Consider the following 11,658-nt stretch of genomic DNA (forward strand, 5'->3'; position numbering starts at 1 on the left):
CAGGCAGCACAGAACAGCTGCATTAGTTTAAAAAATGTATTTAAAAATGTCCTTGAAAGTGTAACTTATTTAATATGTACAGTGAGGGAAAAAAGTATTTGATCCCCTGCTGATTTTGTACGATTGCCCACTGACAAAGAAATGATCAGTCTATAATTTTAATGGTAGGTGTATTTTAACAGTGAGAGACAGAATAACAACAAACAAATCCAGAAAAACGCATTTCAAAAAAGTTATAAATTGATTTGCATGTTAATGAGGGAAATAAGTATTTGATCCCCTATCAATCAGCAAGATTTCTGGCTCCCAGGTGTCTTTTATACAGGTAACGAGCTGAGATTAGGAGCACTCTCTTAAAGGGAGTGCTCCTAATCTCAGCTCGTTACCTGTATAAAAGACACCTGTCCACAGAAGCAATCAATCAATCAGATTCCAAACTCTCCACCATGGCCAAGACCAAAGAGCTGTCCAAGGATGTCAGGGACAAGATTGTAGACCTACACAAGGCTGGAATGGGCTACAAGACCATCGCCAAGCAGCTTGGTGAGAAGGTGACAACAGTTGGTGCGATTATTCGCAAATGGAAGAAACACAAAATAACTGTCAGTCTCCCTCGGTCTGGGGCTCCATGCAAGATCTCACCTCGTGGAGTTTCAATGATCATGAGAACGGTGAGGAATCAGCCCAGAACTACACGGGAGGATCTTGTTAATGAGCTCAAGGCAGCTGGGACCATAGTCACCAAGAAAACAATTGGTAACACACTACGCCGTGAAGGACTGAAATCCTGCAGCACCCGCAAGGTCCCCCTGCTCAAGAAAGCACATTTACAGGCCCGTCTGAAGTTTGCCAATGAACATCTGAATCATTCAGAGGAGAACTGGGTGAAAGTGTTATTATTGTAGTGACCTAACCTTTTAATAGTCGCTGTTGAAATAAAAGCAAAAGAAGCAGAAGTCTCCCCCTTTCTACCTAAGATTCGCATAAACTCTCCACACAGATCCATCTTTCCCATTACTCCAAGTCGACTCACCACGCCCTTATATATCCCCCTATCTAGTGACTCCCTCCCGCCCAATCACCACACTCTGGCTGTACCACCCAGAGATGGGGGAAGCCACGCAGACACAAACACTTGCTACAATATCATGTATAGTTTCAGTTTTAACCAACATTGTCTGAGAGATGCGTTTTTCACTAATTCTCTTTATATGTTTTACTGTGATCTGAGATTGCTTGTCATATGGAGACATGCAATCAAAAACACTTTCTATTGGTTATGAGTGCTTTGGTAAAACACATTATTATTATTATTATTATTATTATTATTATTATTATTATTATTATTATTTCTTGGCAGACGCCCTTCTCCAGGGCGACTTACAACATAAGTGTAAAACAAAGTGAAAAAATACAGTTGAGTAAAGTTGTAATCAATCATTACAAATTAAATTAAACTAAACAGCAATTCAAAATACATTTTACAAATACCAATTTACAATTTAAACAAGCAAGTACAGTAAGTGAGGTCCTACATCCTGGACGGTAAAAGCTAAGTGCTGTCAAAATGTAAGGTCACAGTCAAGGGCTACAGGAAAGGGAGCAAGGAGGAAACAATCAAGAACGCGAGAAGCATAATAAAAACTGTGAAGTGCTATCTAGCAGGGATAGAGGACTAATATTACAAGTACTGTCTGAAAAGATGCGTCTTGAGTAAGTGCTAGAATGAGATCAAGGACTCTGTTTGACTTCGGTGGGAAGGTCGTTCCACCATTTAGGGGCCAGGGATGAGAAAGAGCAGCTCTTGAGGAAGGGGAGTGGAGAGGAGGTAGAGTTAGTCTTCTGGAACTGGAGGAGTGCAGTGGTCTGGAGGGGATGTATGGAGAGATGAGTGACTGAAGGTAACTTGGTGTAGTGTGGTCAAGACAGCGGTAGGTGAGGGTCAATGTCTTTAACTGAATGCGTGCCGGAGTCGGGAGCCAGTGGAGGGAGCAGAGCAGTGGAGTAGCGTGTGCAAATCGGGGCAGAGAGAATATAAGACGAGCCACCCAGTTCTGGATGAGCTGGAGCGGGTGGGTAGTAGTTGCAGGAAGGCCGGCCAGGAGGGAGTTGCAGTAGTCCAGGCGGGATAGGACCAGTGACTGGACGAGCAGCTGCGTCGAGTAGTCGGTGAGGAAGGGACGGATTTGGCATATGTTGCTCAGGAAGAATCTGCAGGTGCGTGTCAGCGTAGTGATGTGCTGGGAGTAGGAGAGCACAGGATCGAGGGTGACTCCGAGATTTTTAGCGGAAGAAGAAGGAGAGAGTGTGGTGGATTCCAAGGGGATGAAGATGGAGAGATCAGCAGAAGGTGAGGAAGAGTGGGGGAAAAACAGGAGATCCGATTTGGAGAGATTGAGTTTGAGGTGGTGTGAGTGCATCCAGGCAGAGATAGCAGACAAGCAGGAAGAGATGTGAGAGGGGATGAGAGGGTCAGAAGAGGGAAAAGACAGGAAGATCTGGGCATCATCAGCGTAGAAGTGGTAGGAGAAACCATGGGATGGGATGAGGGGGCCCAGGGAGCGATATATCTGTCGGGCCCTAATATTTAATATACAGTGTGGAGGTGGTTAAATTATCAAAAAGCAAACCAAAATAAAAACCTAGCTCTTCTGAAGCCTAATACCACATTTCCACTGTCCATGCTTAGGTGCACCTTGGCATGACTGCCCCATCTGTGCACATAAACATTGCATTTCGTTAGATGCCCCAGGAAGTGACTGTGAGACACGAAGGCTCAAAATGCATTCTGGGAGTTAGGGTTCAAAAACCTGAGGCTGAAAACTATTCATACCTTGCAATAAACTTTAGACTGAAATGTTAAAAAAGATAGTCTTACATCTGGTGACCAGATTTTCAAAAGAAGAAACTGGGACATATTCTAAAAATAAATGACATCACTTAAAAATATGGCATTTGTTATTTTATTTTTTTTAAGTTTTAATTTCTGCTGACGTTTCACCGAGTTTCCTTTATTTTTAGAGCAGAACATTTACAAAAATAACAAATGTATGACTTCTCTTTGTCATGATCCGATTAACATTGACAATAAGTTAAGTATCCTAGATATTTTCCTTTATTATTCCTCTGTGGGAGCATTCAACTGCATTGCATTATTAAAAGTGCTTAAATCTGTCCTGTTTAGCCCTGTGTGTGTTAGCATATCATTATGAAATATAGTCGTATCCTGTATATGTAGCTCTAACTTATTGTTATTTGTCAGTACTTATTCTTAAGAACAACTAATCAATGTATATGGTATTATGAATACGTCTACAACACTCTAGGATCTATAACTGTTTTTCACATGTAGCCCATGGAAATGATGCACTACACAGGACACTAACTTCTTTGGGGTTCTTTTATTTTTATATATGTTGCTATGAAAGGATGTGAAACTGGCATTTCTCAATTGGCATAAAATGGATTCACCATACAACATACAGATAGAGAATACAAAATAATACAAAATGTGAGATAATACACAATCATGGGAGATAATCAGAAATAATACTAAATAATACTAGACAATACGAGATAATACTAACAATACTAGATAATAAGGCAGTGGGCTTACAGCTGTACAAAGACAGAATACAAAATACAAATCTTAAACCCACTCTATTGCATGTGTTGACTTTCTCATAAAAATCACTGACTTACAGTACACTTTTACAACTGCTTTGGAATTTGCATAAACAGGACAAGGCACTAACACAAAAACACTCTTGATATAAAATAACATCAGTATTTCAAATGTAAATACAAATGTAAAACACCTATATGAATTTCAAATTTCTTGGTTTTGATTAATTACCTTTGCTAACCACGAGGTTCACAAATCTAGGGCCGGATTAAATCAAAATTTTGACCCACCCGCTAATAGAAAACTACAGACCTGTACTCAGTTGCGGCTTCATTTTTAGTAAGATGACATTATTATCTATTGAATTCGTACTTTTTGAATCGCTATAGCTGTTTACAATACTTCTAATAAATGTCGTTCTATTGATATAATTCAAAGTAATATACTTTTCTTTTCCTTCTAGGACCATGGAATTGACTTTGGGGATGTCTCAGAAAGAAAAAAACTCAGAGAGAAGCTAAAATGTAAGCCGTTCAAGTGGTATATAGACAATGTGTATCCTCAGCTGGATCCATGGGATGACGTTGTCGGCTACGGAGCTGTAAGCAAAAGTATTTTGTTTTGTGTTCTTAGAGGTATTTCCTTTGCTCAAATCCTTCTTGATCATCAAATTCGTTCATTAAAGATTCTGAGCTTATTGTTGCTGGATGACTTCATATATGAATTAAATTTATCACTGTCGAAAACGCTCTTCAAATTCCGTTTAAATACCCTGTTTAGATTCACCCTAAATATTGTATTAAAATGTATGAAGTTTACAATTTCAAGGAAATGAAAATAGTAATATGGTCATTAACTGCTTTGCTGCTGGTTGAGAAATTGTCTTGAAATGTTCTGCAAGTTCAGTCCAGTAAATGTATATGATTAATAGTTAATTGGAGTACTACAGTATAATATATTGTAACGACCTGGGGGTTCCGGCCACAACAGGGACTTGATATTACTGCATCGCCAGACCTCTTAGCGAGGCTTGAGATCACTACAATATTGTTTCTTGTTTAAACATTTCTGCTGAATCAATTCATCACAACCCTTTGTGCAATTTGCCAGTGTAATGGGAATTTATGATCATTGTTTGATGTTGTTTTAATTTGAAGCTTTCTGTTCCCTTCTTATTTCTATAGCTGAAGAACACTGTGAAGGACAATATCTGTGTTGATCATGGTCCTGTTCCTGGAACCGTACCCATAGCATATGGATGCCACTACTATAGCCCACAGGTAACTGCGTTTCATTTTTACTCCATAAAAAAATAAGAATGAAAGCATAATCCAGAAATTCAAAGCTCCTGTATATAACCAAGGCTGACAATAAATAAACAAGTACATAAGGAGGACTGTAATTGCAGGTTTTTTGTTTTGCTAGTCAGTTCTTTGAGACATTGTTCATCAAGGCATTTGTGCAGGGTCAGATTTATTTGTTGTCTCTTTTAAAGGTGCTGTTGCACAGTTCATTAAATGTGAATCTTTTTTGTTCTCTTTAATGTTATTTACATCTTCTACCCTGCTGTCCTGTTTAAGGCATCTACATACAATTAAAACAAATACTGATTTAATTAACATCTGTAATGGTACTAGGAATGGAAGACATTACATATTTTTGTTTTAAGTTCAACTCCTTACACGCTTACTCAGCATATTTGAAATAGGTGCACTAATCTAAAGAGTTTCACTTAAAACATATGTAATGTATCCCTTCCTGCCCAGGTAGGCTATGCATTTCTTAAACAACCCTAGTATAACAGAATTAACAATTTCAATGAAATACAAACAACCACCTCAGTCAGTCATTGTGTTTACTAATACAGTGAGAACAGTATGAGTATACTGTGCAAATAAAATCTACAAACCTCAGTATCACTATTAACATAATATTTTTGTGCATAACTTATATATACCAGACAAAACAACACCAACATTTCAGTTGGTCATTTTGTTTAGAAATGCAGTGAAAACAGTATGAAACATTGAGAAACACATAAATAAACCAGATTTATACAATTTTACATTCACACAGTGAGAACAGTATGAAAACCACCTGTAATTAATGCACTGAATGGGCATTATCAAGGCACATTAGATCCGTCTGAATCGTCTATGTGGTCCTGAGTCACACATTGGGGTCTGCCGAGTGATCATCAACACATTGCATGGTGTTCAATAATAATAATAACTAGATTTAGAAGTTTCTAGAAACTTCATCTGCGTTGTAAAACTGCCATTTTAAGAATATTTAAAAGAATATCTGATGAATAAAAGCAGTGTTAAAAACCTTTTCAGGAATTTTAGCTTTAAAGCAGTGTGATACCTTTTCTCTGGAATGATTTATTTGAGGGTTTTGCATTAGACCTCATAGGAAGGTCAAAGATCATCAAAAGGGCATTTTCACATAGATCATACATGGATTCCTATATGTGTTCCATAGTAAGTATAAACTTGACTGCACTATTTAAAGAGTTATGAGTTATGACATATATATTTTATTTTATAAATGTCAGTGGAGGACAGTTTTGAACAGACCACATATGAGTTCCTATCCAAGTGCTATAGCAATCATTAGCCTATCTACACTCTTTAGGGAAATATAAACAATTTTAAGCATTGATTGACCTTGAAGGGGAGGTCAAAGGTCAAGATTAAGGCTACTTGGACTAGTTTAGCAGGAAACATGATGTTTCCTGGAGGGAAAGGTAATATTTTGAAATCCCATATATGGTATCCAATATGGGTGTATCTCTTCTTTGTAAGGCATTATAGATGTAAAAGTGGTACAATTATTATTTACAATGCAGATAATAATAATAATAATAATAATAATAATAATAATAATAATAATAATACATGTATTTATTCAGCGCTTTTCCTGATGGTGCACATATCTCTTTACATACATTTTAATAGAATTTTAAAAGAGTAAAACATGAAAAAGGCATAAGAAAAATAAGATTAAAAAATCACATAAGAAAACAGTGTAAAATTGTATTTTTTCATATTTCTGTTGTACAGCATACATTCTTCAGAAAAAGTGGGCAGCTCTACATTGGAGGAATAAAGTCTCACAAATACAACAACAACAGATGTTTAGTTGACCCTGGCTCTGGAAATACACCAAGGTTATATGAATGCAATGTGGCAAAAGAAAAGGGGATGAGTTCCTTATGGGACTTTAAACAGGTAATCTTATAGGATTAACTTTACAAGAACTTCCACCCAATATACACTACAATGAACCAGGTTAATGTTTTACTTTTACATTCTGTATTAATCAAAATCTTGTTCATTTTGTAATATTTTTTTGATATACAATAGAAATGTGTCCTATTATAATATACACTTAAGCAAAATTGACCCTGATGGGATGATTTTAGTACTGACATCAAACTTTAATTGTGAATGCTATTATTTCTGTGAAAAGAATAAATAAAGATAAACTAAAACTAACAGCTGGCTGTAACAACAGGCATTGAGACACAAATAAGAAACAAAATGTGTTTATGAAGAGAACGGACATGTAATCATAAGTCTAGCATAAGTTCTTCATTCCTTAATATTTGTTATGACTTTCTTTTAAAGTATTTAAACTCACAGATTTTAAAGAGTACTATCTACGAACAACACTGATGTCCAATTTAATTAGGATGACTCATTATCATTCTTAAACAACAATGCTATGATTTGCTCAGTCCGAAAGACAAAACACTTAAAGTACAACAAAAATGCAATATACATGTAGAAAACTTTTAGTTTTTTTAAATATCAGAACAAGTTGTCATAGCAGTCAAGCAAGCACATATGTTTGCAGCTAAGACCCTTTCTATGATGCAGAACAATACGTAACTAATATAATATTATAATGTTACGTTCCAAATGCAACCTTGTTTATCTGAAGAGAACGCTACCCAAAGGGGGAGGGGTTAAGACAGTTACCATGGTACCTCATACAACATTTGTTTAGTATAGACCAGTCTGCGTGTCATACAAGCATACTGTATATAATGTATATAATGCCCTGCGTGGACTACTACTTCCTCTTTGCTAGGAGTCAGAACTCCCAAGCAACCTTGCAACCTCTGGGCAGTGTTCTCATTCGCAACCCATCATTATCTTTCAAGTCAAGAACACTGCTCAAAGAGAGAGAGGTTACTGTATAACCAAACTGTCACAAGGGAGGAGGGAAACAGAGTGGTAAGGAAGCCTGCCCCGAGGTGGATACCTGCTAAGTACTAACTCAACCAGTACTTTGTACACATCATGCATCGGGGTAGGTCCCCTTAGGGCCACACCCAGAACTGCCCCAGGAGCACAGACAATGGGCTACAACAATAATACTGACCAGGGCAGAGCACAGCTCCTGCACACTGCAATCAGACACTACACTAGGATAAGAGGACATAAACAGGGCAAGAGCACCCGAGTACCTTCTGTTTAACACAACAAAGTGTGTACAGAGTGTGATTGACAGGACATCTGCACCTGAGTAGCCTCTGCTTGCAAGCTTAGACCCGGCAGCAATATTATGTGGGGGGTGGGTTAAAGCCATGTGATTTGTGCAGATCAAATATCAGAAACCCTTGTCTGTCTTGCTTCGCATGTGTACGATTGGCCAATAAAGAAGTACAAGGCAGGTTTACAAAGAAATGTGATGGTGTTACCGAAAAACACATTTTTATGCAAAATAACAATCAGAACCATCTCTATTTTTATCGTAAAACGTTTGTAACTGGGACTAAAAAAAAGAAGAAAAAACATAAATCACTAGCACTGAATGGCTACGGCAGCTCTGCGCTGTGAGTTCCCCCGGCTCGCATAGCATCTCTCCATTGGAATCAGGTGTTGCTCTTATTGTCAATCTTAAATCAATAATGCCCTAGATGATTGGCTAAAAACAATGTAAAATAGACAAAAACATTAATCTATCATGTGTCGGCTTCGCGCTGATGGATTTACCTTTTGAAAACACGAGGTGAAGGGAATAATTTTTTTTTTTTTTTTTTTCTATTTGACCGTTCCTGTAGCGCATACAGACCCATACTCGTGAAAGCCTCTATTTTAAATTGATATGTGGTTTATAGGTCAAAACAAACTGTGAGATCCAGGGAAATTTCCTTAAAGGAGGGGTGCAATGGCTACTGCAGACAAGTTTAAAATGTGTTATTAAATTTGTTACAATACCTTCAGTAGTAGTTGTATTGACACAGATATTGAGTATATTGATGTATCAGTCATGTACGATTGTTTTAATAAATTATAATCATAGGAGAGATTATTATTACATGATGTGGACAGTTTTGTTCTCCCATTGACGAAAAACTGACCACACTCACATTTGTGAACTCTACCTATAGTCACAGAAGCCAGGTCCAGGACGAAATGGAAGACAGAAAACAGGAAGGGCTGTTTGTATGATGCACGGACTGGCCTACAGGCAGTTTTGATAGTAAAAATATTTTGTAAGAGGTTACATGGTAACTGGATTAACCCCATCCCCATTTGGGTAGTGTTCTCGACTTGAAAGATAAGTACAACCCAATAGTAAACCCCTGCTATGACACATTTAACCAGGTCCTATTGTAGTTTGTTACCTGTATATGTATCCTGTCAATTACATGATTTTAGCACCTGCTTAATATTTTGTTTAAACAGAAAGAAAAGTAAAGTTGTGAAGGGGTCTTAAGACAGTAGGCTTCATTCTGATTGGGCTTGTCTGATTGGGCTGAAGTGTGTCCTAGAAATGTGCCAACAGGGTTTATGACTGCATCTGAATCTGATACATTGATTCAGCAATATGTATGCAAAGCTTTCAAAAACACAGTACTAATAAACCATAATACTTATCTGTTCATTGTTTCAGCACTAACATTTTGATTGCCTGTGTTTTTTTGGTCTGTTTATTTGTTTTTCACAGGGAAAGGCCTTAAAGAATAAGATAACACAAAGATGCCTTGAAGTAAATCAGGGCGAGCTTGTAATTCAGAACTGCACAGGACAGGGCTGGGAAATCCAACACACTATCACTGACTTCTAGCTGTGGGGAACGTTGAAACACCTGTATACATTACCATGATTAAATCTATAAATAAGTTGGTTTGGAACAAAGCTGCAGTTGGGATGTAAATGTTTGGTAATTTATAAGTTAATCAGGCTTTCTTGGAATAACTGCTTTTGGACCTTTGAGATTTTCTCTTTAAAAGGTATCTTATTTTAGTTATTTTATCAAACTTCAGGAGCATGGATGTAGGCCTGTTATCAATTTCACCTGAAGTATAGAAGAGTTTTGTTATTATTATGCATTTCTTAGCAGACATCCTTACCCAGGCTGACTTAGTTGTTCCAAACTGTTTCCTGATCATAAGCCTATCTAAATATTACATGTTCTGGTACTATGATGACAACAGTTTGTAGTAAAATGATAGAACGCTATAAACCTCTATTGCATTTAATTTTAAAATGTTAATAAATAATTGTAGAAACCAACAGTGTATCCTATTTGTTTCTTGGTTATGCAGGTGGGATTTAGTCACATATTTAACACCAGGGGTCTGTTCTTCATACGTGGATAACCGGGTTAGCCGACTAAATTTCAGGATAACTTGGCATAAACTCAGGATTTTCCGTTCTCCAAAGCTAGCGTAAAGTTCAGCCAGCTATGTTACGAGAGCAACATGTCCAACATCTTAAACCTGCTCCCTGGCAGGTTAACTTGACGTTAGCTAGCTAATAATCTGAATATATTTAATCCTCCCCAATAAAATGAGGGCTGATATGCCCCCAACAATGACGGCACAGTTCCTAGCAGATACAGTAGTGTGGGAGTGATCTTAATAAGGCAAGCTTTTTGCCGAGAAATAATTATTAAAGATTAACTTTTCATTAAATCTTACAGATCTTACAGTATTTATTTGACTTGTTACAGTTCGGTACTGGATGATTTATCTAGTTGATTTACTAGGACCAAACGTCACTAATGCCACCTGCTGCAGTTAGTGCCACAGACCCTCTGTGTGCCTGCGCTACTGAGCCAGTGGTGTGTTCCTCTACACTGTAGGTGACGCAGAATTATTGCTTTATTCTTTGTAAGTACTGTGTAAATAATACACTATAGTTTGGTTAATTGCAGTTATAACATTTATTCAGCACAGACTCCAGCCCCTTTCCCCCCTTATTCTTCTTATTAAGTTGAATTACATTCCCTTACCAGTGATAGAGCTTTAGTTTAGTTTCTGAGTTTTTCTTGGAAACTCTTTGGAGTATCATATATATTTGTCTACACTCTTCTGAGTTTTTTTTACTCAGACTTCAGTTTACCTAAAAAAAAACTTTGCTTCTCTTCGGAGGTAAGTGTGCAGCAGGAGTCTATCCCGGAGCTGACTTTCATTCCTCCATTGAGATCTGTTGTACGAATTTACAGTGAGGGAAAAAAGTATTTGATCCCCTGCTGATTTTGTATGTTTTCCCACTGACAAAGAAATGATCAGTATATAATTTTAATGGTAGGTGTATTTTAACAGTGAGAGACAGAATAACAACAAAAAAATCCAGAAAAACACATTTCAAAAAAGTTATGAATTGATTTGCATGTAATGAGGGAAATAAGTATTTGACCCCTTCGACTTAGTACTTGGTGGCAAAACCCTTGTTGGCAATCACAGAGGTCAGACATTTCTTGTAGTTGGCCACCAGGTTTTCACACATCTCAGGAGGGATTTTGTCCCACTCCTCTTTGCAGATCCTCTCCAAGTCATTAAGGTTTCGAGGCTGATGTTTGGCAACTCGAACCTTCAGCTCCCACCACACATTTTCTATGGGATTAAGGTCTGGAGACTGGCTAGGCCACTCCAGGACCTTAATGTGCTTCTTCTTGAGCCACTCCTTTGTTGCCTTGGCTGTGTGTTTTGGGTCATTGTCATGCTGGAATATCCATCCACAACCCATTTTCAATGCCCTGGCTGAGGGAAGGAGGTTCTCACCCAAGAT

General features: G+C 37.6%; 1 protein-coding gene across 1 annotated transcript in view; it reads left to right on the top strand.

Moving 5' to 3' along the window:
• Positions 1-10,086, top strand: part of LOC136771438 (probable polypeptide N-acetylgalactosaminyltransferase 8) — a 48,848-nt gene extending 38,762 nt beyond the window's left edge. Inside the window, exons 10-13 of the mRNA XM_066723756.1 lie at positions 4,089-4,226; positions 4,810-4,905; positions 6,691-6,858; positions 9,590-10,086. Of these exons, the coding sequence (XP_066579853.1) occupies positions 4,089-4,226; positions 4,810-4,905; positions 6,691-6,858; positions 9,590-9,709 (522 nt within the window). The 3' untranslated portion in view covers positions 9,710-10,086. The remainder of the gene's footprint in view (positions 1-4,088; positions 4,227-4,809; positions 4,906-6,690; positions 6,859-9,589) is intronic.
• Positions 10,087-11,658: the final 1,572 nt, after the last annotated feature.

The sequence above is a fragment of the Amia ocellicauda genome, chromosome 15 (assembly GCF_036373705.1).
Source record: "Amia ocellicauda isolate fAmiCal2 chromosome 15, fAmiCal2.hap1, whole genome shotgun sequence".
NCBI lineage: Eukaryota > Metazoa > Chordata > Actinopteri > Amiiformes > Amiidae > Amia > Amia ocellicauda.